The 20360-nt window shown below is 40.6% G+C and overlaps 1 protein-coding gene and 1 long non-coding RNA gene across 2 annotated transcripts; both read left to right on the top strand.

Moving 5' to 3' along the window:
• Nucleotides 1-4469: 4469 nt before the first annotated feature.
• LOC118729563 (serine/threonine-protein kinase MARK2) lies at nucleotides 4470-6275 on the top strand. Its single transcript, XM_036457061.1, has one exon. The coding sequence runs from the start codon at nucleotides 4470-4472 to the stop codon at nucleotides 6273-6275; it is 1806 nt and encodes a 601-aa protein (XP_036312954.1).
• A 399-nt stretch (nucleotides 6276-6674) lies between these two features.
• On the top strand, nucleotides 6675-13939 carry LOC123653230. The gene is made up of 4 exons (XR_006742907.1): nucleotides 6675-6705; nucleotides 11491-11629; nucleotides 13095-13171; nucleotides 13896-13939. It is a non-coding gene; the product is annotated as an uncharacterized LOC123653230 (long non-coding RNA).
• Nucleotides 13940-20360: the final 6421 nt, after the last annotated feature.

Here is a 20360-nt window from a genome sequence, read left to right on the forward strand (position 1 = left end):
AGGCTAGTGCGGTGAGAGCTTCCTTGGTAAGTGGGAGGATCTGTGTTTATTTTAGGAAAATATTTGTCAACATGTCTTATTTCTGTGCTTACTGTATAAAATTTCAAACACTGATAGAAAAATCAATCTTAACATTCCAAGGAGCTCTCAATTACTTAGTAAGCACTCGCTGAGCACCACTGTATACCAGGCTTGGATTGTGGGGGGCACTGCAGGAGATGCAAAGGAAAGGCCGCCTGGAGAGCAAGAAACAGACAGCGGCATGGAACTGCAACGGATCTGAATTACCCGCCCGAGTCTGTACAAGCGAGTGGGCAACACGGAAAAGCTTTCCCTAGGCAATGTACAGAGTTTGCAAAACAGACAAACAAGAGAGTTATGCGTTTCTGCCTCAGAGAAATAATTCATGCTGCCAGAAGGAAGACAAGTGGAAAATAATGCCAGAAATGAGGTAAATTTTTTTCAAATTAAAAATAAATAAATAGGAATTTAATGTTCATGAAAAACATTTGTCATTCACTGTGGAAACTGAGCCAATTATTTGTTTATTCATAATTTTGTGTGCCTGGTAGCAGACACGTGGTGGTATGGTGCACAGCAGCAGAGGATAAAGCAAGAGACGCCAGGGTTCTGCCTGCAGTCAGATGGTGAGCTGGGGAGCCTCTTCCCTCTGGTGCGCATGTGTATGAATAGCTCCGCCTCCTTCCTGACACCATCCGAATGAAGGCAGAGGACAGAAGTTAAGTGCCTCCCTCCTCAGATGCCAAGGCAGGATGGCCAATTAGCAATCTGAAAGGAAGCATTTTAAGATGCTCTTTGGCCTTTGGAAAGCTGCGACCTGGGACAAAGGCATTGGCTTCATTGTGAGCACAATTGATCGAAATGGCCTCTCATCTTTTAATTCATTGGTTGATTAGAAAATAATGCCAATAAAATGAAAGGCATGGGGCTTAAGCTTTCTGAAGATCAATTTTGTGGGTGCATGTTGTATCCTTGGGTATAATACCTTTCCCCTAAAGCCCAAGTTTAAAAAAAAAATCAAGTAAAAATGTTTTGGGTTCATTTCCCCCCTAATTTTCTCTCCATTTGCCTTTTGTCCTGCAATGCAAAGAACACACACACACACACACACACACACACACGACTTTGTTTTAAAAATAAAGTAGCTGGGATGTAGGATTACCCAGAGGTTTAAGACTTTCTGTAAGCTAGAAAGAGAATGAAACAGCAGGGGTGTTGTTGCCATGGCATACATGAAGCTATACCAATGAAAAATGGATGGTGAGCTGCTGGAGCACATTCTAAAACTGACCCACAAACAAGGCAAAACACTCAACTCCCTGAAAACCTGGATACTGCTGCTCATACTCTTTCAAGTTATAGTATCCGGCCTCCCTGACCATTATTTCTCTTAGAAACTAGAGAAAGTGATTAGCAGAAAAACTGTCCTGGACCTTGCTATGACCAGCGGCAGCATTATCAGCTCCTTTCCCCGTATCCCCACAGAGCCCTGCTTTTATTTTATGTCAGAATTACTATTTTACACCTCACACTTATTGTACACCCCTCCTAACTCTCTTTGCAACCTTGATGCTTCACCTCCTTCCTTACAGGTCCCACAGTGGGAGGCAGCAGGGGCAGAGACTGCACTGCTCAGGAGAGAACAGGGCCTGACCCAGCTCTGCGAGGAGGAAGCTGCCTGAGTGGGGGCCAGGTCCTCGCCTGGGAGAGGTGAGACCACACAGAGGTCTCAGAGGCCAGAAGGCAAGGCCGGCAGCTGCGATAGGACAGAGGAGGGCAGGACTAGTCAGAATGGAGCTGCCCTTGCTGTCTTTTAGGACTTGGTTGTGGTATTCAGTGTTTGGGGCTGTAGTTCAACTGTCTAAGTGGCCAAGTTGGTGAAGAGCTGGGCTCTGTCTGGAGACAAAATCCCACTTGACCCAGTGATCCCACTTCTAAAAATATATCCTAAGACACCCAAAACACCAATCGGAAACAATATATGAAGCCCTATTTTCAAAGCAGCACAACTTACAATAGCTAAGATCTGGAAACAGTCCAAGTGCCAATCAGCAGATGAGAGGATAAAAAAACTGTGGTACATTTACACCATAGAATACTATCCTGCTGTAAAAAGAAGGAACTATTACCCTTTGCAACAGCATGGATGGACCTGGAGAATATTACAAGCAAAATAAGCCAGAGGAAGATAAGTATCACATGATTTCACTCATATGTGGAATCCAATGAACAAAATAAGCTGAAGAACAAAATAGATCCAGAGACGTAGAACCATGAAACAGACTGATGAATTTCACAGGGAAGGCGGGGGTTGGGGTTGGGAGGGGAGAGATTAACTGGAGAACTTAAATGCATAGATGCATAGCCCATGGACACAGACAATGGTGTGGTGAACGCTGAGGAGGGGTGAATGTGGAGAGGAGGGGGTCAATGGGAAAAAACACATGCAAACAAAAGAAAGTAAAAAAAAAAAAAAGAAAAAAGAAAAAACATAAAAAAGTTATATGCTCATCTGGGCACAATTAGACACATATAACTGATGTAGCATATTGAAAAAAAGGATTGCCTGTTCCTTTCTCTGCTTTTGAGCTTGACTTTTCCCTTGACAGTTTTATATTAAATGTCTTATCTTTGAGTCTGTATTTACCTTGCTGAAAGAGATTATGCTAAGTAAATATATATTCTATTGGTATTATTTCTTAAGTAACTATTAATACAATTTTTACAAATAGATATAATTAACTCTTACTCTGGCAACTTTCTTGGAAAGTTTTTCTCCTTTCCTTCCTGAGTTTTTTGTAATCTCTGACTAACTTGTGAACATCTCTTTAGAATAATGAAAGGGTCCTAATCGGCTCAGCAGCAAAGACTATGATGTTTAGGAGCCAAGTATCACAGCAGTAAGGTAAAAATGAACAAACAAAAGTGTTCTAGAGGGAGAAGCTCACAGGCCAATCCCTCTAAAGATTCCCTTGACACAAAGCTGAGACTTTGGGAACTATTAAAAGAAAATGGTTACTAGAATAACATACATGTGATTAAAATACTCAATGTACTGAAGGTAGGGATTTTTCTTAGATTAGTCTGGAATAGAGTATGCCAGAGGCTCCCCCAAAGTGTCCTCAAGCCTGCCTGCTCCCTCTCTGCCTCCATAAAGGGTAGAATTTACCCCAACATATTACCCCACCCTTTGTACCTCTGTAGACATTCTTTCATCCAGAGAAGTCTTTTGTGTCATCTGGAAATGGGTATTCAAAATGTAAACATACCTTGCAGCCTTACTGCAGGTCCAAATTTTTTCGTCCTTAGCAAGAAGTGCCAGTGGAAGGGCCAATAATCTTTAATCTTTACAGCGAGGCTCCTATCAGCTGGCTGTTCCTCAGTCTCACTGAGCAACCACGTACCTAGAAACGTAGACCTCAGCCCTCCCTGGTCCTACCGTATCTGCCCCAAAAGCTGCGTGAGGACAGGACATGACTGTTTTTTAAGACATTTCATGAATCACTTTGATTAAGTAGTTGGCCATGTTTTGTTACCACAAACTCTCCTGTTAATCCAGTGAACAAACATTTATTAAATACTTACTTTGTTGCCGCTCACTGTGCTAGACTCAGGGGACACTATAGTCATGCTCCTTCCTTCCTTCCTGGGAAAGACAGACAGTAAACAAAAATCCGCCCCACTGTGGTCGGTGCTATGAAGATGACAAACGTGATGGCCTGAGTGAGGTAGGTAGGAATGGATGGATCAGGGATATCTGAACTGAGAACTAAGCAGGTGATATTTGAACTGAGAACTGGAGCATGAGAATAAGTCAGACTTTTCTTTTTTGCGTGGGTGTGTGTGTATGTGTGTGCATGCATGTGTGCACCTACATAGATTTTTATTTCTAGTAAAATATCAAGGTGAGACCGGTTTGGCTCAGTGGATAGAGCGTCGGCTTGGGGACTGAAGGGTCCCGGGTTCGATTCTGGTCAAGGGCATGTACCGTGGTTGCAGGCATATCCCCAGTACGGGGTGTGCAAGAGGCAGCTGATCTATGACTCTCTCTCATCGATGTTTCTAACTATCTCTCTCCCTTCCTCTCTGTACAAAATCAATAAAAATATATTTTAAATAAATAAATAAATAAATAAATAAATAAATAAATATCAACATAATATCCCAAATAAAAGTGTGTGTCTTTTTGTTTTTCACAGAGTTTAAGGGTCATGAGACCAAAAAGTGAGAAAAACCACTGTGGTTCATCCCCAGCCGGGATTGGTCCATTTGTTGCTCTGACCTCATAAAGTGCCAGTGTGATGGAATTGCAAACCACTCCCATACATAAGGCCCTGCCTGGGCTGAGGATTTAGTCCGTGTAGTGCAGGGAGCTCGTCTAGGTGACCTGAGACTAACTAGGACAAATCTGCAGTTTCATTTTTATTTTTAACTCTTTTGCTGTAATCATGCCCCATTGCCCTATCCCGACTACCTTCAAGGGGCAGTGCATAGGAGACTATGTGTTAGGGAAATCTATCGGCAAGGGCGCGCGCTCAAAGGTGCGGGTGGCCAGACACATGCCCACGGACACCAAGGTGGTAGTAAAGAGCATCGTCCGGCGTGGTGTCGGTGTCTCCAGTTCCTGCCGAGAGCTCCGCTGTTTAAGAACCCTACAGCACCGAAATATCTCGCGGTTGCTGGAGGTAGTGGTGGACCCCGAAGAGGTACATCTGGTGATGGAGTACGTGCGCGGCGGGGACCTGAAGGCGCACCTGGAGCGGCGCCGCCGCCTCACCGAGCGCCAGGCCCGCGCGGTGTTCCGCCAGGTCGTCGTGGCCCTCCACCTGTGCCACCGGCGCGGCTTCGCGCACCTGGACATCAAGCCGGATAACATCCTCTTAGAAGAAGACCTCACTGCCAAGCTGGCGGACTTCGGCCTCAGCCACGAGGCCACCGAGCTGCTGACCAGCTGTTGGGGAACACTGTACTACATGGCGCCCGAGGTGCTGCGGGGCAGGCCGTATGATGGCCGCAAGGCCGACGTCTGGGGCCTGGGCGCCTCCCTCTACAAGGCGGTGACGGGGCGCGTGCCCTTCCCGGGCAACAGCGATGAGAAGATCACGCAGCGCATATTGGATGGGCACTACAAACCGCCCTACTACATGTCGGAGGCGGGCAGGAGCTTCCTCCAGCGGCTCCTGACGGTCGACCCCGACCAGAGGCCGACCCTGGAGGAGGCCATGCGGATGCCCTGGATGGACCTGGGTCCAGAAGACCTGCCTCCCGACAGCGAGCCGCCCGGGGAGGACCTGGACCCCCAGGTGGTGGAGACCATGCGCCGCATGGGCTTTAGGGAGGAGGACATCAGGGACTCCGTGGCGGGCCAGACATTCGATCGAATAATGGGGACTTACCGCATCCTCCTCATGACCATGGGCAGGATGGCCATGGGGAGGATGCCGGGCCGCACCGTCAAGGTCAGGCCCTACCGGCCCCCTGACACTGGGGCCGCCACCCCTTCCAGCCGCGAGGAGTCCCGGTCATCGGGGGGCTCGTCAGGACCATCAGTGGCGAGCCCCCCCTGCCGGTGGGCGGAGAAGACCAGCGCCCAGCCGTCCAGCCTGGAGACCATCGCCTCCTCCCCTCTTCCCCTGGAGCCTGTGCAGGCGCTCCAGGCAGAGGGCTCGCCAAGACCATCCATGGTGAGGCCCCCGTGCCTGGGGGTGAAAAAGACATACGCGCTGCCCCTGCCACCATCCAGCCTGGAGACCACCGCCGCCTCCCCTCTTCCCCTGGAGCCTGTGCAGGCGCTCCAGGCAGAGGGCTCGCCAAGACCATCCATGGTGAGGCCCCCGTGCCTGGGGGTGAAAAAGACATACGCGCTGCCCCTGCCACCGTCCAGCCTGGAGACCACCGCAGCCTCCCCTCTTCCCCTGGAGCCTGTGCAGGCGCTCCAGCCCGGGACCCGCGGCCCAGCCCCGCAGCTCCGCCCGGGGGGCGCCCCCACCCCCCGCACCAGCAACCGCTTCTGCAGCAGTGAGAGCAAGGCTGTAAAGGCGGAGAACCAGGAGGGAGCCCCCCCTGACAGCTCCCCCCAAGACGGCAGCCCCCCCCAAGAGGGCAGCCCCCGAGCCTCTCCCGCCGCCAACACCAGGGCCCGGCCGGGCTTGGCGCAAAGGGCCTGGCAGACATTCCTAAAGGTCTTCTGCTGCGGCGTTGACACAACCAAACCCCGCAGGAAGAGAACCAGCGTCCACCCTGGTAACACTTGAAAGGTGAGGAACTTGGGTCGATGTTAATATTTAGTCATTTTGGAAAGTAGTTAACAAAGAACTTTACATTGTTTCTGATCTCTCACAGTCCACGCGGAGCTGCAGAGCTGCAGGAGGCTGGGCGCGCGGAGCAGAGGAACAACCGGAGGCGAGGCGGTTGGCAGGCAATTGTAAAGCAGATGGTGGAGGTCTCTTCGGCTCTGGCTCCCACAGGTAGGGTATCCAGCAGCGCCTTGGAAAGCATCTTTTTAAAAATTTGTTTTATGTTTTGGTTTTCTGTTAGTTTTAGGCTTTTTTAATTTAAAAAATTTATTAATTTATTAATTTATTAATTTTTGGTTAATGCCTCATGACTGGGGAAGACTGCGTGGCGCCCCCTGGAGGTCAAGATGAGTGTCTGCCCTCGTAATGGGCCCATTTGTTTGGCAAGGTAAGATTTATGAAGGAAAGCAAACTATACATCATCTTCAAGTTAGCTGATTACTAAATTAGCTATTTAAAATTAGTTTTAGAAATTGATTATTAATAGATTATATATATATATATATATATATATATGGAAACGCCTACTTTCCTAATTATAAATAAAATTAAGCTTAAATTTTTTACATCTGAATTTCAACATCATATGCTAGTCTGGCCATTATAAGTGAAGAGTTTGAATAGTCTATAAATCAGCCACAAAACTAAACTAAAAAAAAAAGGGGAGGAGCATTTATCATGAACTTTGATAATGAAAATATTAAACTTAATTAGATCTAAAACCAGGAATAGTTTAGTTTTGAAAATCATCTTTTTTGAATGAGGCATTAACATGTTTTTTTAATATCAAAACTCTACTGATTTCTCACTTTATGTTATTAATTCTTAAGTTGATGCAATACAAGTTTACTATGGTATTGTTACCAAGCAATAGAGTCTATTTTCTTTCAAAGGCTCAATTAAATGTTTGCTCTTAGCTTACTGTATGTCAGATATCTTTTGCAATTATGCATAGCCACTTCCTCTTGGAATTTAATTCTTTGTTTGCAAACTTAAAAACAATAAAAATTAGAAATACCTGTTACTAACTAAAATTAACTTTCACATTTGTATTCTATATATTTGTTCCACACAAAAATCTTTGATTAATTTTAAGTAAAAGTTAAATCACATGATTTATACATAAAATTAAAATTTAATATTAAAACAGTGAGAATCACGTCAATATTTTACAGTAAAACAATTAGAAAATAAGTTTCCTAATTTCTCACTCCACTAACTCATTCATTTAGAGGATTTTTTTATAGACAATGAGTGATAATTTACTTTTTTTTGTTTGTTTGTTTTTAAAGAAATTGCTGTGATGGAAGGCAAACAATTTATTGGCTTCCCTTTCAAATTCCGACCCCATAAGTCACTATTCAGGATTAAGTTTTTGTGGAATGAACAAAGGCAATTTAACATTGATTATATGCAAGTAATAAGTATAGGTAGATCAGAAACAATATAAAGTTCTTTGTTAACTACTTTCCAAAATGACTTAAATATTAACATCTACCTAAGTTCCTCATCCAGCTCCTGAGATGCAGCCTTCATGCTAATTGCAGAAGGAAGTAGTTTGTCCTGCTGGAGCACCCGTACAAAACGCGGCCCACCTGCCTGGGGATTGGCTGTTGCCGTGGTTACAGTTTGTTTGCTTTCTCCGGGCGCTCTCTTCCACTAGATGGAGGGATTTAGCTGCTGGTGGGTTACCCCCTGCTGGGGTCACTCACACCGGGCCCCCCAAAAGGCGACCTCCCCTGCGAAGTCGCCCCCCGCCAAGGCTTGGCCCCCAAGGTGGGGTCGTGGTGGGAAGGAGGCAGCGCCGCGGGAGCGCAGAGGAGCCGGAGCCTCTGGGTCCTGACCGGCTTCAGGGCAAGAGAGGAGGGGCCGCGAGCCGCTGCGCGAGGCTCCAGGCTCCAGGCTCCCCTCACTTTGGGGCATTTTGGTGGCTTAGTCAAACTTGATCTGCTCTGACTAACCTTCCCTCAATGAAGGTGCTCTGCCTTCCGCACTCCCTTCTTCTCTATTCTTTCTCTTAGTCTATTTTTTTTCATACATAAATTTGGTTACTTTTTAAAAGTAGATTTCGCTCCCCTTTTATTATAGTTGAACTATGGTTGAAAGGTAGAGTTACTTAAGATTTACCACGTTTAGCGGCTTTAGCCAATTCTAAGTGATTCAATATAAACTTCAAATGTTTGCTGTCGCCATGTCATAATCAGTCTAGGGCTGCACTCACCTGCCAGCTAAAGGAAGCGGTTGAGGGTTTGAAATGCAGCCAGTCCGCGTTGAAATGTGCTGTAGGTGTACAATGCACACCAGATGTTGACTACTTAGTTGGCAAACAAGAATGTAGCCTTTTTAGGTTGAACTTCATAACAGTTTTTAACTGATTACATGTTGAAATACTATTTTGGATAAAATAAGTTACATAAAATATATTATTGAAGTTAACTTCACCTGTTTCTCTTTATTTCTTAAAACGTTGCTACTAACTAGAAAATTTAAGATTACAAATGTGCTCGAATATGTAGTTGGACAGGGCTGATCTAACGATCAGCAGATGAGCAGAGAGAGACATATAGTGGAAGTGACTCTTACCTTTCCCCTAGTTTCCTGTCTTTCTAAATAAAGTTTTGTATACCTGTGTATTCTGCTTTATATTAGGTTTTAAAAAAAAGTTTCACCTAACCTTTGGATTGCACTTTAAGTTGGTTTGATTACAGAATCACATTTTGCACCAGTGGTGGTGTTTTGTTCTCCTTTAGGTGAGAAAGGTTGTGGATGAACTGAGTATTTTAAAACTAGCTTTTAAAATTATGGAAGTACTGCATATTTATTATTTAAAAAATCACTCAACATAAAGGTATGAAATGAAAATCAAAAGTTCCTCAATGCCTCCCAGCATGTTTCTGTCTAAAAATAAAGGGTGTGTGTGGTTACATAAGAGTGATATTACTCTGCCTATCTCTCTGATACCTGCCATTTTAAAATTATTTCTCTGTGGCTATATTACCTGAGGAGGATAGTAAGTGTGCTTATTTTTATTGAAAAACTAGTATAATATTCTATTCCCTGGCTGCATTATATTTATCTGTTTTCCTATTGAGTACATAGGATATCTATACACTTTAGTGCTGTAATTGTAGATTCACATGCAGCCTTAAAAAATAATACTTGTACACAAATGCAGCCTTGTACACACTGTCCAGTGTCTCTCAGTGATAATATTTTGTAAACTATATTATAATATCATGACCAGGATATTTATATTGATGCAATCTGCTTTACTTGTACTTATTTGTGTGTGTATATGTCCTATATAATTTTTATTATCTGAATAGATTCACTTATCTACTACCACCATAAAGATACTGAACGGTTACAACATTATAAGGATCTCTCATGTTGGCCTTTTATCATCATAACCATCTTCTTCCAACACAATCAACTCCCAACTCTTATCAACCACTTATATGTTCTCAATTTATAAAATTGTGGCATGTAAAAATGTTACAGAAATGGAATCCTAAAGTATCTCATGCTTTGGTTTCTCAGCATAATTCCATCTTGAATCCACCAAAAAAGCTGATTTTGAGATGGATGAGTAAAATAAGGCAAAAAAAAAAGAGGAAGGGAGGGAAGGGAAAAGAGGGAGAGAGGGAGGGAAAGAGGAAGGAAGAGAGGGAGGCAGGCAAATCCAAGAAGACAGAGTTCAGAGGTCGAAAGGCCAGGGACTTGAGGAAGGAATAAAAGTTTGGAATAGTCTCTAAAATAAAATAATAGCTGACTAGTACAGTTATTTTCAAAATTATTTCTACCAAGAGCCACAATAAAACAACAAAAAATAGGTTACATTGTAATTCAAGCACACATACATACTTTAGAAACATGTTTGTTTTTTAAACAAATCTTTAGCGTATATAATGTAATTATAGGGTGTTTTTTTTCCCTGGCCTATTCTAATATTTTCTATCCTATCCTGTCATTAATACTTGATAATCAAGAGGCACTAAATTAACTTTTTGATCTGCAAATGGGTTATGATAAATAATTTGAAGATTATTAGAAAAGGAGATGTTCGGAAGGATTGCTGAGCAGATGAATAGCTTGAGCTTGGGGACCATTTGGTAATGAAGAACAGGATTTGAATTCAAGATGTCTGAATTATGATCCTGCCCCCATTACTTATTAATGTAATGGCTATGGACAGTTAAGTTCTCTCTTCAAACCTGAGTGTTCTCATCTATACAATGACTCTCATGAGCTTTAACCTTTTAAGTTACTCTGAAGATTATCCATTTTACAAATGTCTTCTAGTGCCTGCCTTGTCACAGCTACTTAATACTTGGAAGCCAATGATAGTGATGATGATGATGATGATGATGATGATGACATGAAGTTATACTGAAATATACTGATTAATGCATATATATTATAAGTATTAAAGATTTAAATGGCCCATCTGGCATGGTTCAGTGATTGAGCATTGACCTATGAACCAGGAGATCATGGTTTGATTCCAGGTCAGGGCACATGACTCAATCCCCAGTTGGGAGCATGCAGGAGGCAGCCAATTAGTGATTTCCTTTCATCATTGATTTTTTTTCCAACTCTTTCTTCCTCTCCCTTCCTCTCTGAAATCAATAAAATATATTTAAAAAAGTTTTAAATGAAATAAATTTTGATTTTATTGTACATGCCATAATTATCCAATATTACATATATTGTTGCAAAACATGGCTCTCTCTGCTAAAATAAACAACTCGTGAGTTAATGAATAGAAACTAACCTCATATTTTCCCCTTATATAGACTTAGGTTGTTCTCTTGTATTTTAATCTCTGAATATTCAAGCTGATCATATGCATTTTTCCATTAATCATTTCTATTATGATGTGTTTTTCTGTGAAGTTTCTTGGTTCAGGAAGGCAAGCCAGCTTATTCCATGTAATTTTTCCCTTAGAATTAAAAGTCTAGGGAAATGGTTTGACTACCATTTTGTAGTCAAACATTGTTCTTAAATATCAATATATGGTACAGACATGATCAGGTGTGATAAACATTTGTTAAACTAAAATGTGTATATAGAACAATGTTGGATTATTATGACACATTAAAGAACCCACAATTTGTATTAGCATATTAGCCTCTTTAATTTTCTTTGATTAGTTCTGTGATTTATTATAAAGGATGATGGAAGATGCTGATGACACAAAGATCAATGAAGAAATAGAAACTAAATTGGACAAAATCAGCATTTCTTCTTTGGAAAAAGATGCTGTAGATACTGATTCAATCTCAGAAACCCAGAGTGATGAGAGTGATGCTGTAAGTGTTAAGTTTTGGACTTTTGAGCCCTTTAATTGGAGGAAACTTTTCAGGAGATATTTTACTTTCTCATTGTGTTTTGTGTCTTTATCTCATGTTTAACCTTAGGATCATCTTTAAACAGTGTAAATTGATAGATATTTAAATATAAAAGTTTATTGAAGACAAAAATCACCTTATTAAAGATAAAAGGTTATTGAAGATAAAACTCATCCACATTCTTATGTGTATTTTTTGGGTAAAATTGGGATTATACCATGTTATGTATATACTAGAAGCCTGAAGCATGAAATTCGTGCAAGAGTACGCCTTCCCAGCCAGCTGCCTGGATCCCTCCCTCGCAGCAGTGGCAGCTGCAATCCCAGCATCGTCCTGGAAGGATGTCCAATCTAATCAGAATATTACACTTTAATTATTATAGATATTTGTATCCTGCTTTTTAACATTAATCACGAATGTTCTAATATGAATATATATATGGATGGAAGAAAACTTTATGTGAAAAGGTCTATAGGGGGAATGCTTTAAAAAAAAATCAAACATGCTATCTTTTCACTTGTATATTTCTTCCAATGTTTATATGCTTTAAAAATCTGTTTATGATTCCTTTTCTTACCTCAAAACTCTTAACCCACTGGAAATTTATGTTTCAAAATGAAGATCTAATTTGAAAAATTCTTGAACATACTTATCTAATGTTTCTAGTGTCACTTGTTGAATAATCCAACTTTTCTTAATTGATTTATTTTATCTTTTTATACATTTAGTGTTTTACATATGATCTATCCAAAATTATCTTATATTTTCCATTAATCTTAATGTTTTTTAAAAAATATATTTTATTGATTTTGTACAGAGAGGAAGGGAGAGAGATAGAGAGTTAGAAACATCGATGAGAGAGAGTCATCGATCAGCTGCCTCTTGCACACCCCCTACTGGGGATATGCCCGCAACCAAGGTACATGCCCTTGACCGGAATCGAACCTGGGACCCTTCAGTCCCCAAGGTGACGCTCTTTCCACTGAGCCAAACCGATCTTGGCTAATCTTAATGTTTTTTGTATTAGTTTTATATTTTTCAATTTCAAATGAGTCCAATTTTCTGTTTTGCAATTTCAAAATCTTCTCAACTAAGTTTAAAAAAACTACACAAAACTCTCTTGCCTAGCTTCAAAAAATAACTATTGATATATTCTCAGTTTTCATTAGGATTCAATAACCTATACATATAATATTTGAGAAAATTTAATATTTTTACATTATTATGTCTTCTTAACCACACTTAATTTGAGTGAAACTAAATATCCTGATATTTTTCATGTGATTTTGAAATTCAACAGAATCATAGATATAATTCATAACATCTGAAAATGAAAAGCAAATTTTTACCATATATATTTGTTTGAAATATTCCCCTTTTTTACAGTTTTTATTTTTATTTTATTAAAACATTTTAATGTTTGCAGGTGTCCCTCTTCTCTCTCCCCTCTCCCCTGTTTCCTGCTCCCTTGGGCTTCACCACAGTATTGTCAGTGTCCACAGGGTAAGCACACATGTTCTTCAGCTAAAGCTTTCACCTTCTTTATCCAGTTACCCTTCTCCTCTCCCCATGGACACCATCCAGTCTGTCCCACACATCCAAGCTTCCGGTTCCATTTGTACATCAGTTTATTTTATTCATTAGATTCCACATATCAGTAAGATGACATGGCGTTTGTCTCTCTCTGACTGGATTATGTTGCTCAGCGTAATTCTCTCCAGGCCATCCATTCTGTCCCAAAGGGTAAAAGTTCCTCCTTTTTTAGAGCAACATAGTATTTCATTGTATAAATGTACCGCAGATTTTTATCCGCTCATCTTGGCTATTGTAAATAATGCTGCTGCTATAAACAGGGATGCATATATCCTTTCTGATGGGTGTTTTGGGATTCTTAGGATATATTCCCAGAAGTGGGATCACTGGGTCAAAAAGCAGTACCATTTTTAAATTTTTGAGGAAACTCCATACTGTCGTCCACAATGGCTGCACCAGTCTGCATTCCCACCAGCAGTGCACAATGGTTTCCTTTCCTCCACATCCTCACCAGCACTTGCCATGTTGATTTATTGATGATAGCTATTCTGAAAGGTGTAAGATGAATTATGCTCTTTATAGCCTTTTATCTCATCTATGCATTTTCTCACATTTTTTATGTGGAATGAAGGAGGGGATATTTGATACATAGTGTTAATGAAAAAGTTTATACTTTCATAATTGAAAATTTCAGGACTTAGTTGAATTACTGGAGTCAGTTCTTCACTGTATTAACATAATAAAGAATAAGTAAAACTGCTGAAGAGCTCATTCTTCAGGACTTAGAAGATACTGATGTTTTAAGTAAGTACAGATTTTATCTGCTTGAAAGATACATTTTTTGTGAGAATAATTAACCTAAAATGTGGAAATTAAGCTGTTTAAAGTATGTGTCTCTTCTTTCATGGATATATTTAGTCTCCAATATAATATATATAGTATATTGGTCTGTTCAATTTAGTTCATTTGTTTTTCTTACTAGCCTTCCTTATTATTTCCAATAAATATTAATCACCAATATTTGTTTAACCAGCCTTAATTAAAACCAGACATTCTATTACTTTGCATTAAAGAAAACTAATACAAAAATAATAAAGAAAACTAATCATGGAACTAATTTAAAAGTATCAGTTTATATATCTTTTAGGATAAAAGTATAATTTATATAAAAAGCCTAATAATGTTTATTTTCTTCAACTGATCAAATTTACTCCTGAGAAGAATTCTACCTAATAAAAGAGTAATATGCAAATTAACCATCATTCCACCACACCCACCAGCCACGCCCACCAGCCACGCCCACCAGTCAATCAGAGAGAGTATGCAAATAAACCCAACCAAGATGGCCACAGCCTCAGAGAGCAGGAAGAGGCTTTGGTTTCCCAGGCGATGGAGGAAGCCAAGCTTTCTGCCTGCCCTTGCCGGCCTAAGCCTGCAATCAGGCTACAAAGTTTCAATGATAGAAGGTAAACAAATCCAAACAGAATTGGCTGCAGCCACGGAGTGAACAGCCATCCCCTCCAGGCTGCAAAATTTCAATTGTAGAAGGTTAATAAATCTCAGATACCAGGGCCTCCACTTGGGTCGCCAGGGGGATGGCTGGCCTGCAAATCACCACAGACCCCTCACCCAGGCTGCCCCACGCCCCAAGGGAACTCCCACCCTGATCCAGGACACCATTCAGGGCAAACCAGCTGGCCCCCACCTGTGCACCAGGCCTCTATTCTAATAAAAGAGTAATATGCAGATTGACCATCACTCCTACACACAAGCTGTCTGCCCCCATGTGGTCAAAGATCCTGCCCCTATGTGGACACAATATGGCCACCACAAGATGGCCAGCAGGGAGGGCAGTTGGGAGGCACCATGCCTGCAAGGGAGGGCAGTTGAGAGGGACTAGGTCTGCAAGGGTGGGCAGTTGGAAGTGATCAACCCTGCAGGGGAGGGCAGTTAGGAGGGAAGTTGGGGGCAAACAGGCTGCCAGGGGAGCAGTTAGATATCAATCAGGCTGACAGGGGAGCAGTTAGATATCAATCAGGCTGGCAGGCTGAAGTGGTTAGGGGCAATCAGGAAGGCAGGCAGGTGAGCAAGCAGTCCTGGATTGTGAGAGGGATGTCAGACTGCCCTTTGAGACCCAATCCCGGTGGGACAGTCAGACATCCCTCAAGGGGGTGGTGCAGATTGGAGAGGGTGCAGGCTGGGCGAAGGGACACTCCCCCTTCTCCCTCAGCCTCATGCACAAATTTTGCACAGGGCCTCTAGTTCTAAGAATAATTAAATAATAAAAGATTTCATTAGAATTAATTATGGCTTCATTTATAATGAAAAATTGCAACCATCTAAATATTCAACAAGGAGGTTGGTATGTGCAATAATATATCCATTAAAAAGGTATTAGACAAATATTTAATGACATAAATATTTATGATATATTATTTAAATTGTTATAAAATTTAATGTAATTTGTGCAAATAATAGCATAAGTCATAATGTGAATATTCACAGATACTCATCAACAAATATTACTGTGTGAAAATATCTCTTGTAGCCACTGAGAATACAGCAGAGAACAGAATAGGCAAAGCTTCTACTCTACTTTCCTAATGTTCCAGTGTGGACAGACAGGTAATAAACAAATAAATAAATATGTAATGTTCTGGTACAGATAAATGCTATGAAAGAAAAACAAATTCAAAAGAAAGGGATAGAGTTTGGAGGTTGCTATTTTAGATAGGGTAGTTAGGGAAGGCCCCTAGGGGGAGGTGCTATTTAAGCATGACTGAGAAGGTAAGCCACATGAATGTGATAATGAATGAGATGATGAACTGTGAGGATATCTAGAGAGCCGATGTTCTAGAAAGAAGGAATTGTAAATGCCAAGACACATTGAGTGGGCTTAATATATTTGAAGAACAGTAAGCCTTTGTGATTATATCTAAGAATGCTAGGGTCTGATCATATAGGGCTCTTATAAATCATGGTGGGTTATGACAATAGTTAGAGATGAGAGTTATCCTATATGATAAAAGTGTAATATCCAAATTGACTGAACAGCAGAATGACCAGTAGGCAGGGGCAGGCATGCATATGCTGCCAGGCCAGCCAAAGCATGTGCCAGTGGGCAGAGGGAGGGAAGGGTGATGGTGGAGGGGGCGGCATCCAGCAGCCACAGGGGGCGATGGGGTGAAGGGGCGGCACCATCCCCTGATGGACCTGTCTGGTCACCTCCCACAGATGTCAGTGGGACATCCCTGAGGACTCTTGGACTGTGAAAGGGCACGGGCCAGGCTGAGGGACCCCCCACTCCCGCTGTGCATGAATGTTCATGCACCGGGCTTTTAGTCCTATATAATAAGAGGCTAATATGCAAATTGACCAAACAGTGGAACAACCAGCTACTATGGCATGCACTGATCACCAGGGGGAAGGCGCTCACACAGGAGCTCCCCCTGGTGGTCAGTGTGCTCCACTCAGCCAGAATCCAGGCTCATTGATGGCAAGTGCAGTGGTGGTGGTGGGAGCCCCTCCCTCCTCCACTGCAAGTGGACAATAAGGAGCGATGGGTCCTGGACTGTGAGAGGGTCTGACTGCCGGCTTGGGGATTGGGCCTAAGCTGGCAGGCTTACATCCCTTGTGGAGTCCTAGAGTGTGAGAAGGCACCAGCCAGACTGAGGGACTCCCTTCCTCTAGTGTACGAATGTGGTGTGCCGGGCCTCTAGTTTGAGTAAAAATGATGAAAACGGTCATATTCTAGAAACCATTTTTATGGTAGAATAACCAAAAGGATGTATTGATGGATTGGTGTGAAAGAAAGAAAAAATGGTTCCAAGATTTTTGTCCTGAGTATCTGTATGAATGGATATGTAAAGACTTGTTATATATACTATAGATGCTTCAAATTTTGGCAGTGATTATTTATAGTTGAGTTATTAGAGATTTTAATGGTATGATAATTTATTTTTACTAAGGTTTATACAATGAAAATAAAAGTATATTCCCAACTATATAGCTTAATTATGAAAAATGCCAAAAGTAACAATTATAGAAAACTAGAGGCCCATGGCATGAAGAGATGTGTGCAATAGGCCTTCCTTCCCTTGGCTTCCAGTACTGGTTTTCCTCTGGCACCTGGGACCCAGGCCTTCACTCCAGCTGGAGTCTGCTGCCTTTGCTGCAGACTTCAGCTAGAGTCTGTCTTTTTTGTCTTTGCTGCAGGCTCCAGCTAGAGTCTGCTGTCTTCGTCTTTGCTGTAGACCCCGACTGGAGTCTGCCATCTTCGCGTTCACTGCAGAAGAGTCTGCAGTCTTCGTCTTCACTGTGGCCAGCTGCTCCTGAAGATCCCTTCACCCTCTGCCCTCCCTCTCATAGCAGGCGTCCTACCTCAATGGGCACTCCAAGCCTGGAGCAGCTGGGCAGCCGCCATGTTTCTCCTCCTAATGTGCATATTCCCTCCTGATTGCCTGGTGGGCATAGTGGAGTCATGGTTAATTTACATGTTTCTCTTTTATTGGTTTAGATTAGTTATATGAAAGTTTATATAACTACAATTATGGCAGTGGTTTAGAAAATTATGAAAGGATCTCCTATACAATTCTGGTTAAATAGGTTTAATAGTTTTAATGAATAATATTCCAAGAAAATTAAAATCATCAATATTTATTGACAAAAAATAGAAATATTTTTACATCAATAATCTGGCAAGATGGTGGAAATGTATTATTTTCAGATGTCTTTAGAAACTAGAAATAATTTTGCAATAGAATTATTACAAACCATCCAGGAGCAAAAATCTGTAGGCTATATACTAATTTAGTTATAAAAAGGTACATATTTTAAAAATACAATTGCATAGTCATAACACATACAGTAGAAGCCAGAGTCTAACTCAGTTTATGAATATAAATGTATTGATTAGGGCTCCCAGTTGTAGACATCAGAAGCCATTGAGGGTATTTGTTTATGTGTTTGTTTTTATGGGTTAGAGTAAATGTTCTCATTATTACTGCAAAACAAACTTGGTGATTTAAAATAACCATTTGTTATTATCTTTTATGATTCTGTAGGTTGACTGGGGTTAGCCAAGCAGTTCCTGCTTTGGTATCATATGCCTTTGACATCAGATGTTGAGTAAGGCTGCAGTCACCTGAAATCTTTACTGGATTGTAATTGTAAGATGGCTCACTCAAATGTCTGGCAATTTATGCTCATTATTAGCTGCGTGTTCATTTGGTGCTATCAGCAGGAGGCACCTGCATGTGATTTGTCCCTAGGGCCTGCATGACACCTGCATGGTGAGAAGTACCACCATATCACGAACAAAATACCAAGAGACTAAGGTGGGACTTTTTAAGGTTTCTTTATGACCTATTCTCAGATCATGCAACATCATTCCTACCAGTCCTGATGGTTACACAGGGTTAGTCTAGCTTCTGTGCAAGAGGATCCATGCAGAGTGTGCATACCAAGGAATGTGGGAGAAGAATCTTTGGAGATTTGTTAGGACAGTAAGTAACAGATTGCTAACAGAACTTAAGAAACAGATTGTAGACTGAGTATCCAACATGTACAAAATGCACACGCTCACATACACTGCAGAACCTGTCTGCTGCAGGAGCTTGCTATCTGATATAATTAAAGAAGTCAGAGACATTTATTATCTACTATGCACTCCTGTCTCCAAACCAAAGATCCCTCTATCATGGTTGGGCCACAGAAAAAAAAAAGTTAAAATATGGCTCCCTGCCTCTCTTCACACATAATATTTCATAAAAATAAATAATTACACAGATATATCAATTGATAGAACGTAAGTCACCCTTTGAAACCTAGTGTAAAGGGGATCTGGAGAATGTTACTTTTTGCTCTACAGCCCCTTACACAGGAAAGCATGCCAGAAAGATTGTGCATAGTTGTTGAAGATGAAAATCTATATCTGACAAAATAGTTGTGAATGGAAAGTTAACCAACAGAATGATTAACTTAATAAATAGTTTACTGTTAGGAAATGTTACCATATCTAACACATTAAATGAATAAGTAAAAGAAACATAACTACATCTGCACAGATAATACAAAGACTTGATAAAATAAAACAAAAACTCACAAACTCAAGAAAGTTTACTTCATTTACAGGTTAGTAATTATAATCTTTAAAACTAGTACTTTATTAAAGTGGTTTCAATATCTTATGTAAAATTATATTACTAGTTGTAGCAGGTAAAGTTAAACTTTTCTTGATTTCTAATCAAGATATCATTACAGTATCAAAGAAAACATTATTATGTATATGTGGAGAATGAACTTTATTCTAGAATATAAAAGAGGATACCAAATTAGTGATATAAAAATTTGTTACATGTTAGAGTAAAAATGACAGATTTCTTCTGTCTTTATCTTTTGCTTTTCTGTGGTTTGAGTTACTGATCAATAATATGCTATGATAGAATTTGGAATTAAAGAATGTTGGAAGGTTTGAATTTTAATATTTTGTTCCTTACTCTAATATTTAAAGTTATAATATTTTTTTTTTTCTTTCTCTAGGTTACACTGATGGAAGCCGTTTCTAATAATTATATGCGCTTAAGGGTAGAATTAATCCACTGAACATGAAGAAAACTCAGGTCACATATAAATGAAGGTATATGCCGCAACATTTAACTAAAATTACTCATTATTACCTTCCCTCTTACGTCAGATGATATTCACTGGTTTCACTGATTAAAAATTAAGTAGTATTTAAGCAAATAATTTTTAGTTTATATTTTCCTTGGCATATAAAATAAAACAACTCACATTTCAATATTTAAAAATATAAGAAATAGAAATTTGGGGGAAAATGAAACATCACTACTTGGGAATTTTATGTGTATGTAGATTAAAGAGTAGAATTATATTGATTCTCCCCTCCCAAAACTCTGACCCCCAAAATGAACATATACTAGTGTTTATTGACTTGCTTACGAATGTAACATATTCCAGCAGAGATTTTAAATACTGTATAGAAAATTTCACTTAGAACATCTTATGTTAGTTTTTCTTTAAAGATATAATTGAATACTCCTAAAATATAAGAGTAAAGGAGAGTTAGCATTTTGGGTTACAACTTCCACACATCTATCCTACAGTTTCAATATCTTGGCTTCATTTTTTACTCTCATTT

The sequence above is a fragment of the Pipistrellus kuhlii genome, unplaced genomic scaffold (genome assembly GCF_014108245.1).
Source record: "Pipistrellus kuhlii isolate mPipKuh1 unplaced genomic scaffold, mPipKuh1.p scaffold_m20_p_3, whole genome shotgun sequence".
Lineage (NCBI taxonomy): Eukaryota > Metazoa > Chordata > Mammalia > Chiroptera > Vespertilionidae > Pipistrellus > Pipistrellus kuhlii.

Bases quoted from the DNA above. Each gene is read 5' to 3' on its own strand.
- LOC118729563 (XM_036457061.1), top strand. From the start codon at position 4,470: ATGCCCCATTGCCCTATCCCGACTACCTTCAAGGGGCAGTGCATAGGA.